Here is a 22,060-nt window from a genome sequence, read left to right as displayed (position 1 = left end):
TGAGTTCAAGCCCTGCACTGGGCTCCACTCTGGGAGTGGAGCCTACATAAAAAAAAAAAAAAAAAGAATGGGATAGGAGTGATGTGTGTTAGGGGGACTGCCTTGTTCCCACAGGGAATAAGCTCTGCTCTCTCACTATCCCTGTCCTTGTTCACACCCTTGGCCCAGAATGCCTTTCCCCCATTCTCCACCTGGCTACCTCCTACACATCCCTTAAGTCCCAGTTCAAACGCCCCCCCTCTGGGAAGTGGTCCCTGAACCCCAGGGAGTTGGCTGCTCTGGGGACCCATGGCATCTTGTGCAACAGTTTCTATTTTAGCCCCTGCCATGGAGCATTCCATTCCAAATTCAGCCCTTGTTTCTTATTCCATAGACACACACACACACACACACACACACACACACATGGATGCACACACTCCGGGGACTGTGGCCCGCAACTCCGTCTCCACCCCAAGCCAGACTACTCCTGCCTCCTTAGTCTCCAGCTGGTGTTGCACATGAACTTCTCATTGACCATCTGCATGTTTCCCCGGATATCCGGGCGGGCACTTTAAATGCTCTCAGGTGTCTGGTCTAGTTCATAATATCTCTCATTGTTTTAATGTCTTTTTTAATTTTTTTTTTAAGTAATCTTGACTTCCAACGTGGGCCTCAAACTCACAACCCTGAGGTCATGATCAAGAATCAAATGCTCGGGGTGCCTGGGTGGCTCAGTCCTTTAAGCATCCAACTCTTCATTTCGGTTCAGGTCATGATCTCGGGATCATGAGATCAAGCCCCACGTCGGGCTCTGGACTTAGCAGGGTGTCTGCTTGAGGATTCTCTCCTGCTCCCTCTGCTCCTCCCCCAGCCCTTTTTCTCTCTTCAAATAAATAAATAAATCTTAAAAAAAAAAAAAAAAGTCACATGCTCTATCAACTCAGCCAGCCAGGCTCCCCTAATTGTTTTAATGTTTTACAACAAACATTCTTTTCATAATTGATACACAGTATAGTAATATTAAATAAGTCTCTTGAATGCCTTTGACCCTTCTCTCCAGGCTGCCGGGTCCTGCTGTTGTTCAGCCGGTCAAGGTCTCTCTCCTAGACACCACTTCCTGCTGTCCTCCACGCTGCTATGAGCTCTTCCCATGTTCCAAGAACTACCTGCGCCGGCCGCTTTCGGCCCAGGCTGCTCCCATGAAATCCAGATCACATGGGCAATGGCCTACTGGCCCTCCACATTGGGGTGTCTAATTGGCAACTCAAAATCAAATAGATCCAAACCCCAGATCCTGATCTACTCCCACCCCCAGCCTACCCCTCCTCCAGTTCTTCCCCTACCTTGACTCCACTCACCCTGGATTTCTCTTTCCTTCAGTTGGCTCTACCTTTAAAATGTATGCAGAGGGGCGCCTGGGCGGCTCAGTCATTAAGCGTCTGCCTTCAGCTCAGGTCATGGTCCCAGGGTCCTGGGATCGAGCCCCACGTTGGGCTCCCTGCTCGGCGGGAAGCCTGCTTCTCCCTCTCCCACTCCTCCTGCTTGTGTTTCCTCTCTCGCTTTGTCTTTCTCTATCAAATAAATAAAATTTTTAAAAAAATTTTTGCAGAATATGACCACTTGTTACCACGTCACTGCCTTCACCTTTGTCCCAGCCACCAGCACGATTGCGATCACTTCTTAAATGGCATCCCTGCTTCCTCCCCGAAGCCCTTCACAGTCTCCAGACACAGACTTGGGATGGTTCAATTGATGATTTTTTGACATGACAACGGTGTGAAAGTGATATGCATTCAGTAGAAACTATACTCTGAATTCTGAATTTGGATCTCTTCCCAGGCTAGTGATCTGAGGCGTGATCCTCTCGTGATGCGGGTCGTGGCACCAGCAGCAATCACGAGATTGAGGGATCCCTGCGCTGACAACCCTCCTGTGCCCAGACAGCCATTCTGCTTCTCGCTTTCTGGCCAGCGTTCAGTACATCACATGAGTCAACACTTTATTATAACATAGGCTCCATGTTAGATGATTTTGCCCAACTGCAGGCTAATATAAGTGTTCTGAGCACATTTATGGACAGCTAGGCTAAGCTCTGATGTTCGGTAGGTTAGGTGTATGACATGCATATTCCACTTAGGAGATTTTCAATTTACGATGGGTTTATCGGGACGTTACCCCCCTGCAAGTCGAGGAAGATCTGTATTCTCCACCCAGCAAACAGAGCAATTCTGTTAAAGCCCAAGATGGATCTCAGGTCTCCTTGAGTCCCTTTCTGCGTCTGTGGCTTGCATCCCAGTCAGAGTAAAAGCCAAAGGAATTGGTTACTTACAAGGCTCCGCCCCTCGACTTCTCTGACCTCACCTCCTTTAAGGTCTTCCATTACCCACTAGGCTCCAGGCATCCACGCCTCCTTGCTGTTTCTCTGACAGGCTAGGCATGCTCCCTGCTCATGGTCTTGCACGTGATGTTCCCTCTTCCCAGAATGCTCTCCCCCCAGAGACCTACATGACTTGCTCTCTCCCCTCCTTCAGATACTTGCTCAAATGCCACCTTCTCGTGGTGCCTGGCTGGCCCAGTCAGTGGGGTGTGCAGCTCTTGATCTCTCTAGACTGTGAATTTGAGCCCCACGTTGGGTATAGAGATTACTAAAAATAAATAAATAAATAAAATCTTAAAAAGAATGCCACCTTCTCAGCAAGGCCGTCCTTGACCATCAAATTTAAAATTGGAAACCCACGGGTGCCTGGGTGGCTCAGGCGGTTGAGTGCCGACCCTTGATTTCGGCTCAGGTCATGATCTTAGGGTCCTGGGATGGAGCCCTGGGTCCGGCTCCAGGCTCAGTGGGCAGTCTGCTTGAGGATTCTCTCTCTCCCTCTCTCTCTGTCCCACCCCCAGCTCACGCACGCTCACCCTGTGTCTCTCAAATAAATAAATAAATCTTTAAAAATAAAATAAAGTAAAAATGGAAACCCACCTTGAACTCAGCACTCCCTACCCCTACTTCCCTACTTTGTCTTCTCCATAGCATATTATCACCAGCATGGATATTATTTGTTTATCATCTCTTTCCTCTCCTAGACATAGACTCCATGAGGGCAAGGACTTTTGTCTTTCTTGTTTTCTGCCATGTCTCCAAGATGTAGAATAGTCAGTGCACAGTAGATGGTCAGTTAACTTTTTTTTTTTTTAAAGTAGGCTCCACACTGAGCATGGAGCCCCACTCGGGCTTAAACTCACCACCTTGATATTAAGACCTGAGCTGAGACCAAGAGTTGGACGCTTAACCGACCAAGCCACCCAGGCATCCCAGCTCAGTTAATTTTTGATTCATGGAATGAAAGTCGATCCTTGATTCCCTCCTCCTTGTCTGCACAATAAAGCTCAACATTCCAGGAAGGCTTCCCTCACTGGCTTCATCTCTTACCCAAGCTCTGAGGTTCTCCAAACACTCCCAGCCTCACCCCAGGGTCTGGGCACACTCCTTCTGTCCCGAACACCTCCACCACTCCCTGCTGCAATCCTGGCCTCTGGGAAGCCACCCAGGATCCCTTCACCTACTGAAACCATGTCTGTCTCTCCCACTACATCACATCTTGAGTGCAAAACAGCGGCTTGAGCATGGTTTCCTAAGTAATATTTGATAAATGAATGAATGATCCAATGAGGGTAAGACCTCTAACAGAAAAGCAGAGTCTTTATTCATTCTTCACGCTACTATTTAATATGTACATTAATAAGTGATGCTTGGTGTGACCCTGGAGCCCTCTGAGCGCATGAGCTGTGTCTCCCCCTCCTGCCCTCTTTCCTCAAGGCCAGACACTGGGCTCTGGGGGTGCACCCATGACCCACCCCACCATTCACCCTGCACACAGGAAAGCACTCTGGACCACGAGTCAGGCAGCCCCTTGCTACCAACTGTTACCTGTAACCCTGAGCAAGTCCCTCCTGCAGGTGAGTCCTGCTTTTGCACCACCAGTGCTTGCTCTGTCAGTCTCTGGCCGGATTTCCAGGGAAGGAGAGATGGCTGGAACAGTGTCTCTAGCCCGTCTGCCAGCCAGCAAACCTGTGCCCACAGTCTGGGAGAAGCGCCAAGCTCAGACACACTGGGCAGCAGGGGGCTGGCCCAGCTCCAGAACAACACCTTGGCAGCCCTGGGTAAGGGAAGAGGGAGTGCTTGGCTTGAGGTCAAGAGGGTCTAGGCTAGGGCACAGAGGGGCAGCCGGGGGGGGGGGGGCGGTGAGGGGAGTTATATGGCTACTGTCTCAACAAGGCGCTGGCAGGGATCAGAAAAGAGCATCTGCTACTGACTAGCCCCCACCCACCACCGCTCTACACGCTGCTAAGATCTTTCCATTAGTGCCACAGTAAGCGGGGCCCCAGGCTTAGCTACCCCCAGCCATATAGAGAAATAGGATCTCGGGCCTGGGGCTGGGGCTCTGGGTTGGGATTGTAGGGAAAGGGGCAGGAGAGCAGGCTTTAGCTTAGATCTCCCTTCCTCAGAGATAGAAGGGTTCCTGCATCCCGCTGGGAGTGGAAACTAAAGGAAAAGGGGTGGTCACCCAGCATCAGACCAGTGAACTGAGAAATCCCCGGGAAGGAGGGGCGAGAGCCTGAGTCTGGATGAGGTGTTGGGGGAAAGTGGGAAGGTAGGGGCTCAGCGGCTGTAACTCTGGAGGTTTTTGGAGGGGAGTGCCAGATGTTCCAAGGCCATAAAATCTAGGGGTTTCCGACCTCCAGCAAATCCCCAGGGATGTGAGGAGCTCTGGGGGTGAAAATCCAAGGTCCAGAACGAGGGCGGAGCCGCTGGGAGAGGGAGCGGGGGCTCTGGGGCCCCACCCCAGGCAGGGATCACACGGCGTGGGGCACGCAGGGGCTGCGCCGGCCCGGGGCCGGTGGGGCGGGGGCGGGGACGGCGGCTGGGCGGGGCCGGGCGGGGCGGGGCCGGGCTGGGGGCTGGGCCGGGGTCCCGGGGGCCGGGGCGGGGCCGGGCTGGCGCTGCGCAGCCGCGGGGCGGCCGCCGCGCATGCGGGGCTCACACGGCTGCAGCCGGCGCCGCTGCCACTCCCGGGAGCATGAAGGACCGAACCCAGGAGCTCCGCACGGTGAGTCCGGCCCCCGCGCGCCGCCGCTCACCGCCAGCGTCCCGCGCCCCGCGCGCCGGCCGCTCCCCTCCCGGCCTCGGCGGCCACCCGGCGACAGCCCCTGCGTCCCCGGCCGGGCGGGAGGGAGCGGTGCGGAGCCCGGGACCCCGACGCCCCTCCGGGTCCCGCCCCTCGGACCCACTCGGGGTCACGGGCTCGCGTGAGCTCGGCGCCGTGGGCCCGCGGGCTGGCGGCCGGAGCCCGGGGTCCTGGATAAACTTTTTGGCGCCCCCTTGTTTTGGGGGGTCGGAGGGCTATTACCAGATACCGGTGGCGGGACGGAGGCTGACCTCTCCCGCGGCCCGCGGAGCAGGTCCTGTCTCTGTCCCCTCACTGTGCTTCATCACTGACCCTCCTGTCCCCCCGCAGGGGTGTGGACAGACGGCGGGACCGCAGTGGCAAGGGGCCGGGGGCGGTCCCCTGCCCAGAGCCCAGCTGCAGGGCGCGCTGCGGAAACCGGGCCGCCGGGTGGGGCCGGGCTCCTCGGGCGGGCGCTGTCCCGCGGGGCGCCCCGCCGCCTCCGTCACCTGTAGCTCCCATCACCTGTGGCTCCCCACCCCCGTCGCGCTCGGGGTTTGCTGCCCGCCCCGGTCCCAGAGGGGTCAGATATTCGACCCCGGTCCACCTTCCTGGCTTCCGGGCAGCCGCGGCCAGCCGGCGGCGTTTTCAGACCCTTCCGGGGTTCCTGGTCTGATTCCAACCTGAACCTATTTCTCCACCTGTGTCTCGGAGGCCCCCGGGGTGTGGCTCCTGGGGCGGGGTTTGGGGGGAGTAAGAGGATGCACAAAGGCTCTGACCAGAGCCCACCCTCTCCTAGCCCTGACTGAGACCCCTGCCGCTTGCTCCTCATTCACCCCTACCCCCTCGCCCCCGGCTCCCCTGGACTCAGACATTTCCCAGGACATTCTCACCTCTGCCCTTAGAGATGGCAAGCCTGGGGGCGTGTGGGGGCAGTGAAGGAAATGAAGCCTGCCCGTGGGGAGGGGGGGCATCAGGGCTCTAGACCAGGCTGACTCTTGTCGGATCCCCTAGCTGACCACCTTGCTGTCTGGCAGGTGCCCTGCCCGCAGTGCTGATGTGGGGTGGGGGTGCAGCTAGCTCACTGGCTCCTCTGAGCCCTCCCCCTGCTACCCCTCTTGGAGCCAGAGACCGAGGTCCTCTTATGTGAAAAGTTTTAGGTGTCCTTTGGGCTTTTGCCCCCCTGGTTTGACCTGTCTGTCCAGAAGCTCCCTGTATCTGTGACCTCTCTCCCCCATTATACCAGTCTTGTCTCCTGGGCAGTCTGGAGCTGGTACCTGTACTCTCCTGCCTCCGTTTCCCCCCCTTGCTCTGGCTACCAGCCCCCACCCTTCCAACAGACCTTTTATTCCTGGCCAAATGCCCAGCCCCCAGGGTAAACCTCAGGAGGTTTCAAAGGAAGAAGATGGTCCCTCATGTCATATATGATGTCTAAACACTTCCCCCGCCAGCCCTTGCGGTTGCCCTCAAGCTTCCTGTGCTATGTTGAGTCAGAAAGAATGTTATCTTGGCGATGAATGGCCGTGTGGTGCATTTGCTGATGTTTGGGTGCCTGGTGGGTCAGACGAGAGTGTATGTGGGAACCAAGTGGTCAGGGAAACACAGTCCTTTACATGTGACAGGGTCTCTGGCGCATCACCCTTCATCCCCTCTGCTAAAGGGGAAACTGAGGCACAAGAGAGCATTTGGCATGCCTGGTAGCTCAAAAGGGATGGTAGAAAGGGGCTTTGTCCCAAAGACAGTCAGACTTAGGCCTGGCTGGGACTGGGGGACCACGCAGAAGGCTTGGGTTGTAGGGAGCTTGAACCCAGGTCTTTTGCTCTGGTGTGTGCCTCTGTGACCCTTCACGCCCACCCCTAACATACGTACATAAACACTAGCCATAGTGGTCCCTTAGATGGTGAGGCCTGGCTTCTCTGTGGATTCGCTGGGGCTTCCTCTCTAGACCCCACCCCGCAGGCATTCAGAACCCATGGAGGCTGCTGTACTCATTGCCGGGTGGCCTTGCCCACTGGGGCTTTCTTGCAGGCTGCAGGAGCCCACACTGGGTGGGCTGGGACAATTTGTCTGGGGGGCTGTCATTCCCACAAGTCTCCCTCTGGGCCTTGGATTCCCACCTATAAAAGTAGAGATAAGAAAACCTAGAGCCCAGTTTCTCAGGGCACGGGGTGGTCACCTGAGTCCGACTCCATATTTAGGGGAGACCTTGAACCCTAGGAGTCAGAATTCTCAGATCAGAGTCCCCAGGAACCAAGAGGCCAGTCCTGGATGGGCTGGACAGAGGTGGCGCTTGGGCCAGTGACTTGCACGGTAGCCAGCCCTCCCTCCCTCCTCCCCCCTCCTCCTTCCCCACCCAACGCCACCACATTTGGAAGGAAGGCAAAGGGAGCTTATTTATAAAAGTCACACTTGGGGAAGGAGCTGGTGCGTGTCCTCAGCGCTCTGCAGGCCAGGCCCAGCCCTCCAGCCTTCCCCAGCTCCCACTTCGCAGGCAGCTGATCCTGCAGTTGTATGGACCGAGTGAAGGGATCATCGGGGGCCCTTAGAGGTCAGAAGGGCAACCCAGGGGCCTAAGAGGGGCAAAGACAAGCCCCACAGAACCAGGGGCCTAAGAGGGGCAAAGACAAGCCCCACAGAACCGGGGAGACTTAGGGCAAGGTGCCCCTGGGCAGCCCCACCTGGCATACTACTGCCTCCTTCCCCCCCCCCACTCGGAGGCCTCCCTGGTTTTCTTTCTGAGATCTTCTTGGAGCTGACCCACCCTTCCCTGGGCCCAGGAGGGTGTTTATCTCTGTGCTGAGCCACATGCAGGACGTGGGGCCTGCTGCGGGAGCCAGAGGACAGAGGGGGGGAGCGTTGGGGCTGCCAGCCCCTGGAAGAAGGGAACCTGGGGTGACCCAGAAGGGGTTGGGTAGAAACGGGAGGACGGAAGGTGGTCCAAAAGGAGGGGCCTCCGGTAGTAAAGGCAGAGAGGTTGCAAAGCCCAACCAGGAGAGAATGGTGGGTGGTCTGATGCCTGGCTGGGGAAGCCCGTGCGCCCCTTTGCCCACCCATTCCCCCTTTCTCTCTCATTGCTGGGAAGAGACTGGGTGTCCTGGACAACACCAGGCAGGTTCTTGCCTTAACCTCTCTATGCCCATTTCATCCATACAGTGCAGCCGGCCGGATCCGCCTTGCAGAGTGGAAGAATGGGGATGTAAGAGTAGGCCTCCTTCCCTCCCCTTACCTCCTTGGGGTTTCCCAGAAGAAACAGTGGGTTTGGACACATTGTCCCCTGGGGTGCCGCCGGAATGACCTTCAGGGACGATCTAGTCCAGCCTCCTCTTTCACAAATTGGAGAACTGAGGTCTGGAAAGGGCCAGAGGTTTATCTAAGGTCACACAGTATATTGGGACAGGGGTTGGGGGGGGTGGAGGGAGTGCGGGGCTGAAGCCACCTCCTCTCCATGGGCTGAGGCTGCCTTCTGGAGCTGCCCTGGGGCCCTGGTCAGGGGCAGGGATCTGGAGGTGAAGGGCGTACACCAGATGGGGAGAGGGTGAAGGGGTCAGACGAGGGAAGGGGGGGTCTGGAGACCCAGCTTGGCCTCACATACCCCTGACTCAGCTCTGGGTCTCTCTGCTCTAGTCGTATTGACTTTGATTCGTCATTAAAAACAAGAAGGGAAAAAAAAATAGCCCTCGAGGCAGACAACAGCCAACTCCTGCTCAGGAGGAATGAATCAACCCTGTTGGCTGGCCTCCCACCATCCATCCCTGGGGACGGGCCTGGAGGCTGCCTGGACTCTGAGCCTCTTGGAGGAATCACACTTTTGTTTCCAGGAAGGTATCCTGGCATCCTGGAGCCTCTGCCAGGAGAGACCACCAGGGTTGTCTGGCCTCCTCTGGAAGTTTAGGGCTTCTGGCCAGGGTGGCCATTCCGGACGGCTTGGCCCAGAGGCCTCATGAGGCCAGAGTCTGTCAGAAAGGAGTAAGATCAGACCACTGGTTTTCAACCCTGCGGTGGGGGTACTTTTTAAAAACTTGGCCTTACCAGCCCCAAACCCCTAAATTCTGATTCGGTCTCTCTGGGGTAGAACCCTGGAAGCTGGTTTTTTGGGTTTTTTTTTTTTTAAGCCTTTCAAGGGATCATGGTGCTGCAACAGGATTAAGAACCACTGAACAAACACCACGACAAGTCAAATATTGGATGGATGTGAGAGGAAGAGGAAGAAAGTAGATGTACCCTGGTTTCTGATTTGGGAGGACCCTTGAGAATGGGGGGTTTCAGAGGAGGTGCACAGGAGAACGAGGCAGAACCTAGTTTGGGCCAGGTGGCAGGTAGGGTGCTCACATGATGCCTGGGTGGGTTTATCCTGAAGATGTTTGCCGCTCTGAGCTTGCGACCACTCCCAGGCTCCAGATGCCACCTCAAGTCCCCAGTCTAGTCCAGCCCTCTTTCTGGAGCTGTGACTGTCACTCACAGAGGGCTGGCAGATTTCTAAGGGAGCTGGGGCCCTCATGATTCTAAACCATCTGGGTGCTCCCTTTGTGCATGTTGGTGATGCCCACCCTGACCATCCTAGGACACCAGGAGACGCCAGCCTAGTTCCTACTTCCTTTTGGGTCAGGAGTGTGTCTGGGTTTGGGGCTTGTCATTTATTTAGTGCCAGTGAAACCTGATTGGGGTCTTAGTTAACCTGGAGGATGTCTCTAGAAAGGTGCCACAGGGCTCTGGCCTAGATGTGCATGAGGTTGCTGGGGGCCCCAGAGTCATGAGCCATCAGATTCTCACAAAGTGGAACAAGGATCAGAACAAATGAAGAAATTAAACAAAAAAAAGTCCTTCACTTGAGCCTAAAATCCAACCAAGTAGACAGTAGTGGGGAAGGGCTTGGGGCTTTTCTGGGCAGGAACTGCTATATGATCACTTATACTGATCTCTGGTTGTATTAACAAAGGTAGACCATGTAAAAAGAGGAAGGGGATGGGTCAGCTCTTTGGTACCACTTAGGCCACAATCAACAGCAGATTCAGTTTGTATCATGTACCACAGAAGAAGATAGAGACTGGACCAAAGAAGTCTGGGGCGGGGGTTGCAATTTAGGGCCCTGGGGGGGGGGGGTTGGAATATGAGGGGAAGGGAATGGTCAGCATGAGGAGAAAAACCCAGGGAAGGTGTGGATGCTGCCTTCAGGTCTCTGGCAAGACCAGCCCAGGGAGAGGGCACCAACAGGTTTTTTATGGCTTAGGGCCGCAGGAAAGGGGCATCGGGGCAGCCCAAGGTAGGCAGAGCTGCCCGGGAAAGCTAGTGAGCTCACCATCACAGGAGGTATGCAAGCTGAGGCCGGCAGCTGAGGCCAAGGTGACTTTTCAGGTCCCTTAGGGCCTGAGAGCGTGTGGCTGTGGTTCCAGTAGAGATGTGAGTAGTGTGTGGGGAACCCGAGGAGCAAGATACTGACCCAGGGGAAGGCTTCTGAAAGGAGGTGGCATCTAAGGATGAGGGGAATGTCAGCTTCATGGAATCAGCATTCCAGCCTGAGGGAATTGCATGGGGCAAGGGAAGACAGCGGGTGGGCTGTGGAGGCAGGGAGATGGTTTAGGTGGGGTGTGCCGGGGTCCAGTTTCAGGCTGCGGCAGTGAGGTGACGAGGGGCAGTGGGTGAAAAGTCCTGAGGAGGAAGAAGAGCCAGGACATGGTAAGGAAGGGGTCCCCACGGAGAGTCCCCTCAGGGTTTTGCTTGGAGTCACGACTGGTGTGACCAAGGCTGTGACGTCAGGCCCTCAACCCTCCGATTGGCTTTGGGGCTAATCTGAATGCCACCTTCGGGGTGGACCCCCGCCTGGGAGCCCCAGTCAGGCCCTGGCCCCAGGTGTCCCCTTCCTCAGCTCTGCGCTCATGGCCGGCGGGCGGGGAGGAGAGCGTGGACATCCTTCCTGCCAGCCCTCTGTTGGAGAAACTCCCTGACTCCAGCCGTCAGTTTCCTGGGGAGGCTGTGGAGGGAGCAGGTCGGAGCTGCTGGATGCTCAAGAAGATCCGTCCTTGTTTTATAGGCGGGCAGGCCGAGGCCCAGGGAGAGCAGCAGCCCAGACCCCAGGGGTCTCTGGCAACAGCTCTCATCTCTGGAAACCCTGGCGCCCTTGTCTTTGGCCCTAGCCGGTCATTACTCTTCCTGGGAGGGGAGCTGGAAAATTCTCCTTCTGTCCTTCCTGTCCATCCTCCTCTTTCTCTAGATGCCAAAAAGACAGAGAGGGCAGGCCGCTGAAGGGCAGGAGCTCCTGGGACCACCTCCCAACCTGGCAGGCTGCCCCGGAGCGGGAGCTGGGCTCCTCCAGACTGCACTCTGCCTCAGTTTCCCTAAGGAGTGCTCCTCTAGCTTAGCTTCTGCGCCTGGCAAGGTTCAGAAGTGTGGAAATGGCTCCTAGATTCTCTTTGTCAATAGGTGGGCTTGGTTGGGGGGAGGGGGCCACCTGGTAGCAGCCACAGGCACTTGTGGGAGCGAGGATTTATTTTAGCTGCTGGGGGAGGAGGTGTGATCTCTTGATGAGAGGGGCCTGTCAGAGCCGCCTCCGTAAAGTTCCCAACCAACCCCCTCTGCTGTCTGGTCCCACTCTGGTGGGGCAGTGGGACCCCGAGAGCCCCAGGGGCACAGCCCTTTCAGAACATGCTGTGCCTTCCCACCCTTTCTCAGCCTTCTGTCCCCGCAGCCAGGCGTCCCTGTCCCCACTGCACACAGGAGCAAACAGACCCAGACGGCACGTCCCTCAGCCAGCCACTGTCTGCGCTGGGCACGGAACCTGGGTCCCTCCTCAGCAGGCTAGCTGGGCCCAGCCTCCTGGGTCCCCCAGCTTCACCATCCCTCCACTGCCACCTGCCCCTGTCCTCGGCTCTGACCCTGACATAAGAGAGATCAAGGTGAAGGCCAGTGCCGAGCCTGCTCACTCCTGTGGGGTGCTGAGACCTGAAGGGGTGTGACCAAGCCTGATAACCCCAGTCTGAGGGGGCCGGTCCCACCCTCCGTATCCTGGCCTTGGCCGTGGAGAGGGACTTGCCCTTGCCAGCAGAGTGGGCTGCCCCTGGCGACTCGAAGCATGTAAGGCGGACAGTGATGAGCATGGCCGGCACACTGGGAAGTCGGAGGTGTAATTACTCCGCCCCGTGATGGGGGTGGCTTTTGTCTGGCTGCTCCTGGGGTGGCGGGGTGGGGCCTAGGGCAGGCCCCGAGCCAAGTGACATGACTGGCCTCTCAGGCTGGTGGGGCCCAGCTCTGGGCCTGGAGGGGAAGAGGATGGAGGTCTGATGTCGAGAATGACAAGGGGACAGCTGAGCTTGCAGGGCTGTGTGCAGCCAGCCTCTCTCAGGCCTGCTGGAGGTGCTGTGGGACGGCCCGTGTCTGAGCCAGCCTGCCTTTTCGGGGGCAGGTGTGGGTGGCGCCCAGGCCTCCCACTCCCGCCCCCGCTCCCCGGAAAAGGAGCTTGGGAACTTTGGGCCCCATCCTAATTAAAACCATCGGGACTGGAAAGTAGAGAAGGCTGGTTTCCAGCCGGCCTGTCCCAGGCAAGGTCTGTGAGTTGGGGGCCCCTGGCCAGGGGGCCAAGCCTTTCCAGCTGCCCCCTAGGGTGAGGGGCGTGCCAGGAGGACCCCGGTCCTGGGGGGAAGGGGCAAGCAGCTGGGCAGGGGACGGAGTCCTTGGCCTAGAGGTAGAGACTTGGCCCTGTCACCATCTTGACAGGCAAGGCCTCTTTCCTTACGGGGGGGCCCCAGGGGTCCTCCACGTCTCACTGTGGCTGGTTGCCGAGGACGCTGCTAAGAGGACAGAGGGCAGTGGTCGGGGCCGCGGAGCTGAGCCTGTGAGCCTGCTGAATATGGACGCTGGGCAGTTCGCGGGCCCGGGTCCAGTGGGTCCCAGTGGGCCTACCACAGGTCCGCTCACGTGTACACACCCCTGCGCAGGCCAAGGACAGCGATGATGATGATGATGTCACTGTCACCGTGGACCGGGACGGCTTCATGGATGAGTTCTTTGAACAGGTGGGAGCCAGCACAGCCCGCGTCCGCGAATACACTGGCAGACCTTGGAGGCGGGGGGCCCACGTCGCACCCCCACCCGAAGCCTGGTCCAGCCTCTCTCTGAGCCTGGCCGCCAGCCCCAGTCTGGTCCAGCCCCGGGGCCCACGAGCGCCCTCCCCGGGTCTCCTCCTGACCGGAGGCCTTGGTGTGCAGGTGGAGGAGATCCGCGGCTTCATTGACAAGATCTCGGAGAACGTGGAGGAGGTGAAACGGAAGCACAGCGCCATCCTGGCCTCCCCCAACCCTGATGAGAGTGAGTGTGGAGGACTGAGGGGCGGCTTCCAGGCCTGCTGGAAGGCGCTGCAGCTGGGGAGGGGCTCCGGGATCCCCAGCAGCCTCCCTGTTGGGCGGCTGAGGGGTACCTGGGCCTGGCCAGGGTGGGGAGGGCCCCGTGGAAAGCTTCAGGGAACACGGCTGGCCCAGGCCCGGGGTGGGGGTCCTCCGGCCAGCCCCGCCCCCGCCAGGTAAGCTGGGTGGGAAGGCGCAAAAGGCAGCCTGTCTGCCCGGCCCCTCCCTTTCCCGAGCCTCCCCGGGCAGCAGATGGCTGCGCCGAGCCTCAGCGCCGTGGGAGGGCAAGCCGGCCAAGCAGGAGGAGCTTCCGGAAAGAGCTAGCGGCCCTGGCACCTGGCCACCGGTACCCCGGAGCCGGGCCTTCTCGGGGCTCCAGGAAGTCACCTTTCTCCCTGTGCACAGGGAGCCTCTGTGTGTCTGCATTCCACTCTGTCCCCAGACAGGCCCCCCTGACCCTCCTGTCACAGCTCCTGGCGAGGTGTTGATGACTGCCCTGCCCTGTGCCAGGCGACTGCACGCAGGCCCAAGATTCCTTCCCCTCGGCCCCCGGGGAGGCAGTGACAGCGCTGGGGCCCAGGCCTGGGACCTGGGCGCGCGCACACTGCTCCTGCTGGCTCGCCTCAAGCACGAGCCCCGGGGGCCCCAAGAATGCGAGGGGGAGGGTCCTGGCACTGGGCAGGCCTGGGGAAGCACTCAGGGCTGGGTATGCGAGTGGCCTGCAGCTGTGTCTCCCTGTCCCCGGCCCCTCGGCCCCTGGTCCACCGGCATCCTCAAGCCCCCGGGAGAAATCTCTCCACAGCCCCCAAAGGGCGCTGGAACCCGAGGCCAGGGCCAAGCCGAGCGGGCCCAGTGCCGGGCCCTTGGAAAGCAAAATGAGTCCGCTGGGAGCCCGTGCCAGGAATGGGTGGGAAGGAGAGAGGGGCCACCCAAGGCAGGGCCCACGTTCAGTGTGGCCACCACGCATCGCCCCTCTCCCCAGAGATTTGTCTCGGGTAGCAGCATGTGACGTCATACGTCTTCCCGCGCATGTGCGTCTGAGTCCGCGTGTGTCCCCATGGGTCCCTCCTGCTGAGGGTCAGAGGGGGCCGGCTGTGGGAACAGGGTACTTTAAGAGCTGGGGCACTCCCCTGCTGGCAGATGGGGCGCACGTGGGGTGACAGAGACGCCAGAAAGGATTCTCTCGGCTCCCTTGTCCCACCTTCCGCACGAGGTCTCCCCGCGTCATAGTCTGTAGCGACCCGTTCAGAATTGCCACCGCGAGCCAAGCAGTCAGGACCGGCCAGCGGTCACTGATGTGGGGAGGGGGCTCCCAGGTGAAGGTTCTAGAGCGGAGGGAGCAGTTACCGAGGAGGCACCGGGAAGGACGGCGCGAGCGGGGGGCTTTCCTGGGCCAAGGGCCGCCCTGCCTCCCCTGGGGGCCGCCATCCGGGCTGGGCTATTTTGGGTCTGAGCAAGAGAGGCAGAGACGGCAAAGCAGCTGGTAACCAAGTTTCCTTTGTTCGTACGAATGAGGCGCCCTCCTCCGCTCCTCGAAGCCCCCCACCTCACGATCCACTTAGTAGGTGTCCCCCCGATCAACTGCTGTAAATGCCCCCCTCCCAACCCCCTCTAGGAGAGGCCCAGCCCCAGAGGAAAGCAGACCGTGGATAGGACGGGCTCAGCCAGGAGCTCCGTCCTGGTTTCTCCAGGAAATAGAGTCCTGGGGTTGCCCTGAGGCTGGGGCGCTGTCATGAGTCATTGCTCCAGCCAGCACCCCAGAGGGAAGCAGCCACCTGCCCCACTCGGCCAGCTACCACCCCCCCCGCCGGGGGTGGGGCAAGCTGGGTACCCCCCATGGCCTCTGCCAGCTTTAGAGAGATGGTTCCGGTTGGAACAAGGGCCAGATTCCCCCCACTTCACCGTCACAGGACCAGCCAGCTGGTGCTCCAGGGCCAACTGTGTGGCAGGGGGCACACCTGTCTGAGCCTCTTCTCCATCAGCTCCCATCCAGGCCAGGTGCCTCATGCCCCCGTCCAGCCCCTGGGCCCTCACCGCTTGGCCCCCACTGAGCTCAGCACCTGGGAAGCGGGGCTCAGTAGAACAGGGTCTCCCCTGCCCAGGGTGCTCCGCGGAAGGGGGCTCGCTTCAGCCTCCCTGGCCCTTGGCTCTGTCACCCTATTGGCTGGATGTCTGTCCCCCTCGCCCCCAGCTACCAGGTGACTCTAGGTGAGCCCACACCCCCCACCTTCGACTCAGGCAAGCATCAAGTCAGTGTTCCCCAGCGCCGACTCCAGCATCTAGCTGCTCCACAGTTATTTCTGCCTTAGATTTAGACCCATCTGTTGTGTGCAGGGGGTGGGAGAGCCAGCGAAGGAGGAAGGGAGGCTCCTTGGAAGGCAGCACAGAGGGGGTGAGGCTGCAGCTGGTGTGGCCCCGGCCCAGGGTTGGAGGGGCAGGCAGAGCCTTAGCCAGCGGGAGGGGGGAGACCCGGGACCCAGGCTCTGCCCGGAGCCCCGCGACCGGGCCCCCTGCGCCAGGGGCTGAGCCTGAACGTCAGGCAGCGGGCATCCCTGGGCGTCTACCGTCTCCCCCTTCTACCTCCCCAGAGACGAAGGAGGAGCTGGAGGAGCTCATGTCTGACATAAAGAAGACCGCAAACAAAGTTCGCTCCAAGTTAAAGAGTGAGTCTGGGCTCCATCCAGGCCTTGTCTTGGGGGGCGGGGGGGGGGGGCACTCTGGGCCCGCTTCCTCTGCGTTCCGTGGGTCTCACGGACTCGGAGGGGTACACTGGGTCTTGCTTTCCTTTATGAGGGTGCCATCACATGCCCATTCTCTCAGCTGCTGCTTGGCAAGGCTTGTTTGGGCCAGGCTCGGGGCCGGGCCTCGGGACAGACGCCTGAGGCTTCAGTGAGGGAGTGCTCCGCTCTGGGAATTGTCCCCCACTTCAGCTAAAGAGGGCTCAAGGGGTGGCCAGCACCGCCTGGTCCCACACACAAGCCCCATGCGCTTGTGGGAGCGCAGAGGTGCACAGGCCCAGGGGCCGCCCCTGGCTGCCCTCCCCACTCTGGGCACGGCCCCTTGTTGGGCGCACAGGCTTCCTGAGCAGAAGGCCGGGTGGGCCCGAGCCGCCGGGCCTAGTACACAGTAGGCGCTCACACACACAGAGCTTGGTGGGTGCCTGAGGCCTCGCAGATGGGTGTGCATATGTGCACACCCCGAAACCCGCATCGTGCCCGGATGGGCCCCTGGGGGCCCCTCCCGCAGTGCCTGGCGCGCCCTCTTCCTCTGCTTCCTGTGTGGCTGCCCCCGCCCCCGCCACAGTCCACACTAGACGCTCCCCAGGGGAGGTCCGGAGCCAGATCCTGGGCGTGTGGGTCCAAGAGGGAGGGGACAGTGGTGAGGGGGACAGGTTATGGCTCAGCAGCCCCCCTCTCCCACAGGCATCGAGCAGAGCATCGAGCAGGAGGAAGGCCTCAACCGCTCATCCGCGGACCTGAGGATCCGAAAGACACAGGTGCCGCCGGCGGGCCTCCGGGGGGGGCCGGCGGGCTCTTGAGGCCCTGGGGCTCTGTGGAGCTGGGCCTGACACTTGCATCCCCATCTTGCACCCCCAGCACTCCACGCTGTCCCGCAAGTTTGTGGAGGTCATGTCCGAGTACAATGCCACGCAGTCTGACTACCGTGAGCGCTGCAAGGGCCGCATCCAGAGGCAACTGGAGATCAGTAAGCTGAGGGGGGGGGGGGGCAAGGGTGAGGGGCGGGGCCGGGGCTGAACCCCACGGGGTGTGCAGGGCTCAGTGCGACCCCTGCTCACAGCTGGCCGGACCACGACCAGTGAGGAGCTGGAGGACATGCTGGAGAGCGGAAACCCCGCCATCTTTGCTTCTGGGGTGAGTGTGAACCACCCCACCCCACCCTCACCCCTGGCAGGGATCCCTGGTGTGTGTGCAAAGTGCTGAGGCTGGGGGCAGTCTTTGGATACAACCACCTCGCGAGGCCGGTTTCAGAGAAGGCTGAGTCCCAGCGGAAAAGGGACCAGACTGAGGCCACTTAAATATTAGTGGCACAGGTAGAATTAAGACCCCCATCTCCTGGTTCCTCTCAATTGGGTCCACTTCCTTGCTTCACCGGCCAGGGGCTCCTTCCGCCATCCTCAGGGCCTTGTTCCTCTCCTGGGAGACACGGTGCCATTGGCCGCCTCTACGTTCAAGTGACACTTGAGCAGGGGGCTTCCTGAAGGAGGCGGCCCACAGGGTGGAAGGCAGGTAGGGGCTGTGGGTTCCAGGAGAGAAGGGAAGGGCTAGTTACCCTCTCCGGGAGGCTGACTGGAGGGGTGGGGGGAAAGGGAGAAAGGCGGTTCAAGGCCTGGGTCCTTGGGGGGGGCAGTCAACTTGGCCTCTAAACAAGGCTGGTGAGCAGTGACCATGTGGTGGGCACAGGTGGCGCCCATCAGCACCGAGAAGTGCATCCCCGAGAAATCAGGTAACAGCTAGTAAGAACCAAGCAGGAAGTGGGGGAGCGCTGTGGCTGAGGAGGCAGCCACTGCCCATCCCAGCTGCCTTCGCCCTTGGCCGGCCGTCCTGGTCCGGGGCCCCCCCTCCCTGCCCGCTGCGGCAGGCTCCTGGGTCCCCAGCCCACTGCTCCCACCCCCTAGATCATCATGGACTCCAGCATCTCAAAGCAGGCTCTGAGCGAGATTGAGACGCGGCACAGTGAGATCATCAAGCTGGAGAACAGCATCCGTGAGCTGCACGACATGTTCATGGACATGGCTATGCTCGTGGAGAGCCAGGTGAGAGCCTAGGGCCCCACTGCCCTCCGCCCGCCCAGCCCACGGCAGCACCCAGGGCTGCACTAACCCCCACCCTTTTTGCCTGACACGCTGCCCTGCCGGGAGGGACCGAGTCTCCAGGTAACTAACCACCGGCTGTGGACACCGCCTCCAGGGCCAGGCCCACCCGGAGGACCCCATCCTCTGCATGGCTCTGCTACCGGGCTCCAGGTGCTGCATGGCTCTGCTTGGCCCGCTGGGACCCCAGGCCCTGCATGGCCCTCCACCCAGCCTTGTCCTGTCTTACTCACCGGCCGCCTGGCACGGGGGCACTGTGGACGGCCGCTTTTCTAGGAGCTGGAAGTATAGTAGTGACCAGGACAGCGGAGGGCCTGCTTCCTGGAGCTCATGTCTGTGGGGCGGAAGCGCAGCATAAGGAAATGACAGGTGGAACGTTCTCCAGTTGTGCCGGGTGCTCAGATATTAGGAGGCAGTGAGATAGAGCAGTGGTTCTCCAGCTCTAAAAGGCCCCGGAGTCACGGGGGCAGAGGGGGGAGGGCGGGCTGCGAGGTTTCCTGGTCCCCGGTCCCAGAGATGGGTAGGCCAGAGTGGGGGCCCGTGAATTTGCATTTCTAACAGGTTCGAGGGGGACGCTGATGCTGCTAGTCCCAGGGCCACACTTGGGGTAACACCGTAATAGCGTCCCTGCGGTGGCCACTTTGGACGGGGGTGGTCAGGGAAGGCCTCTCTAGGAGGTGGCATTTGAGCTCGGAAAGTTTCCCAGGGTCCCGGGGTGAGTGAAAAGCAGGACCAGCAGGGCCTGGCCCCGAGGCTGGCAAGAGCCCGGCTCACTGAGGAGGTCGTGCGACTGGAGCGACTGGAGCTTGGCGGGGCGGGAGGGTAGTGAAGAGGAGGCAGGCGGTGGTGCTGGGCTTCTGGGTTCTCTTCTAGACCAGAGGGTCTCCAGCGTGGGTGTGGTGCGAGCCGAGCTAGGAAGCCGGGCGGCCACGAGGCAGCCACTGCTGCCGTGGGCTGAGAGACTGCGGTGATCTGGACACCGGCGGGAGCAGTGGACTTGGAGAGTGGTCATTTGTCCCCGTGGGTCTCGGGCAGCGTCATGGTGGGAGCGGCCTCTGGGGGCTGCTGGGGCCAGATTACGGGGCCCAGAAGAGCTACGGGAGTAGGCAGGGGGTCTTCAGTGTTGAAGACTGAAGACAGTCGGAGCTGGGTGGAACCACCACGCCAGCGAGGAAGGAGTGGGACCCTGTCCAGAGCACCCTCTGCTGCCCCCGCCTCCCTCTGCCTCGCACCCGGCCCGGCTGAGCGCCCCCTGCATGGTCTCCACCCCCTTGGCTGAGACTGCACGGCCAGGTCCCCTCCCAGGATGGCTGCTCTGCAGGGAAGAGAGGGTGCTGCCCCGGGGGCCTGGCCTGAGGGGGCACAGGGAGAGGCTGTACCCCATCCTCACGCCCCCATTTTTCTTTCTCTGCCCTCAGGGTGCTTCCCCAGAGTCCTGCCCTGAGGGGGGCCCACTGGAGCTGACCGGCACCGGCCCTGCAGGGGGAGATGATTGACAGGATTGAGTACAACGTGGAACATTCGGTGGACTATGTGGAGAGGGCCGTGTCTGACACCAAGAAGGCCGTCAAGTACCAGAGCAAGGCACGCCGGGTCAGTAGCCCCCCTCTGCCCATCAGAGCCCCTGGGGGCCACCACGGGTCCCTCCCCACTCGGCCTTGACCCCATTTCTGGGCTCTGACCCAAGCCCTCACCCGAGGCCTTCAGCTCCCGGCTGTCACCACCCCCCCCGGTCCATTCCAGGCAGCACCTTCCCCAGTTCCAACTCTGGTTCCGTCCCCCAGACCCCCAACCCCCAACCCGGCTTAGGGGCCCCTCTCCTTGCATGCCCCGCCCCTCCAAGCTCTGACCCAGCCCTCAGCCTCCCTCCCGGGTCTGAGGCCGCTCCTTCCTGCCTCTCCGGTGCAGAAGAAGATCATGATCATCATCTGCTGCGTGGTCCTGGGCATTGTCATCGCCTCCACGTTTGGAGGCATCTTCGGCTAGAAGGCACCCCACCGGCCACCCCACTCGGGACGGTCTGCCCTCAGGAGGCCCCCTGGCTGCTGCCGCCTTCGGGCTCGGAGCCCCTTCCTTCCCAGGCCACGCCGCCCCTTTCTCTGCCGTAGGGCCCTCCGTCCCCACCGTGCCCTGAGCCGTCGTGTGCATGATCTCTGTGACCGTGTGTGTCTGTACCGGGGAGCGAGCGGGCTGGGGCAGGTCCGCAGCAAGGACAGACTCAGGCCCGGGCCCAGGCCGCCTCCCCCTCCCCAGGTGGCGCTGCCGGGGGTAGCCGTGCTCCCCTTCCCCCGCCTCCCATTAATCCCACCCCAGCCTGGGGTCTGCCCTGACCTCTGGCCTCTCTAGCTGTGCCCCGAAGCCGAGCCCCCTAAGGGGTGGGGACCAGCTGGCCACACGGTGCTGCTTTTCAGGCTAAGGAAGGGGTGGCCCTGAGAGACAGCCCAGCTCTAAGCCTCTACCAGCTGACCACTGCCAGGGAGGCTCAGGGTGCCGTGGCCAGGTGGCTTCTGGCTTTGCCAAGACCGGGCTCCCTGCCCGCCTCGGGGCAGAGTCCAGCAGGTCTTGGCCGCCTCATACTCCCTTCCCACGTTCCCACAGCCCCGGGAGCAACCCCTCTGGGCTATGCCTGACCCCAGGTCACGTTCTACGAGAGGCTGTCCGGTGCCCGGTTTCCAGCCACCCTTCGAGCTAGGGAGGCAGACCGGGCCCGGCGGACCCCTGCCAGAGCTGAAGCCCACGCCCCGGGCCAGCCACCCTCCCCGGCAGGCCTCGGTCACGTTCTCAAGCCATCGGGTGTTGCATGTTTGGGACAATGGCCCCTCCTCTCTTGCGCTCTGGGAAGTCGTCATTCAGGCCTGCAATCGTGTCCTGCCCTTGCTGTCCCCCACTGACGTGCCACGTGGGTGTCGGGTGTCTGGGATGCGGTATTCAGCAGCCAGCCGGGGAGGAGTACCTCCCTCCTCCGTCTCGGGGCTTCTCAAGTCGGAAGCGTGCCCCCGCCCAAGAGCCCTCTTCCTCACTGACAGGCTCGGAGTGTGCATGCGAGTGCATGCAGTGGGGGATGGGGCCACGTCTGTGCCCCGCCTTCCCTCAGCTCTGCTCCTGCCCAGTGACTGTGACCACTGTCCGTGTTGCCTTCTTCAACCGCGACTTCCCTCCCCTCCTTCACCCCTTCACCAAAGGTCTTGGTACAACCAGCTGCCCATTTTGTGAAATTTTTATGTAGAATAAACATTTGTATCTGGATTTCTTACGGTCACAGCATCACAGCCTTAGAACTCGGGGGTCAGTGTGCATAGCGCGGAGAGGAAAGAGGGACTCTCCCTCAGCCTCCAGCCTCCAGATCCTCCGGCTCCTCCGCCCCAGCCTGAACGTCTCCACTCCTGCTTGAAGCCTGACGCCCGTTCTGTACTGTGGGCCCATAGCTACCCCCTCTCCTCCTGCTTTTCCAGGAGTCACCAGCGACCCCCAGATCCCCTCCACACCCCAGGGCAGGACTTAACCTGCCCTTCTGACCACTAGAAATCAGACAGGAGACATGCCCCCAAAGACAGGCAACCAAGTGCTGGGCCGATCAGCAAGTGGTGCAGCTCACGGCCAAAGGTCAGCCCAGGCCACAGGCTGGGTGACGCCTTTAACAGGAGGGCAGCCGGAGGAGGCTGGGCGATGGCCTCAGGTCAGTGGGTCCCACAGACAGTTTCATCCTGCCCATGCTTCTCAAATGGGCCTCGTGCTGCAATAGATAAGCAGCCTGA

The 22,060-nt window shown here is 60.5% G+C and overlaps 1 protein-coding gene across 2 annotated transcripts; it reads left to right on the top strand.

Annotated features, from left to right (window-relative positions):
* The first annotated feature begins 4,970 nt into the window (after positions 1-4,970).
* Positions 4,971-21,551, top strand: STX1A (syntaxin 1A). Of its 2 annotated transcripts, none has more exons than XR_004923678.2 (10): positions 4,971-5,084; positions 13,070-13,147; positions 13,340-13,439; positions 16,063-16,137; positions 16,897-16,970; positions 17,071-17,179; positions 17,273-17,346; positions 18,111-18,248; positions 19,724-19,898; positions 20,214-21,551. XR_004923678.2 is itself a non-coding variant. In XM_036112569.2 (10 exons), exons 1-10 carry the CDS (start codon positions 5,055-5,057, stop codon positions 20,289-20,291), a joined length of 867 nt encoding a protein of 288 aa, XP_035968462.2. In that variant the 5' UTR covers positions 4,971-5,054; the 3' UTR covers positions 20,292-21,551. The 2 variants fall into 2 exon arrangements, 1 of the variants encoding a protein (XP_035968462.2); XM_036112569.2 differs by having other exon boundaries at positions 19,788-19,898.
* The last annotated feature ends 509 nt before the right edge of the window (positions 21,552-22,060 follow it).

The sequence above is a fragment of the Halichoerus grypus genome, chromosome 6 (genome assembly GCF_964656455.1).
Source record: "Halichoerus grypus chromosome 6, mHalGry1.hap1.1, whole genome shotgun sequence".
In the NCBI taxonomy this organism is placed as follows: Eukaryota; Metazoa; Chordata; class Mammalia; order Carnivora; family Phocidae; genus Halichoerus; species Halichoerus grypus.
The sequence above is the reverse complement of the archived record's forward strand: the minus strand, read 5'-3'. Positions and strand labels throughout refer to the sequence as shown.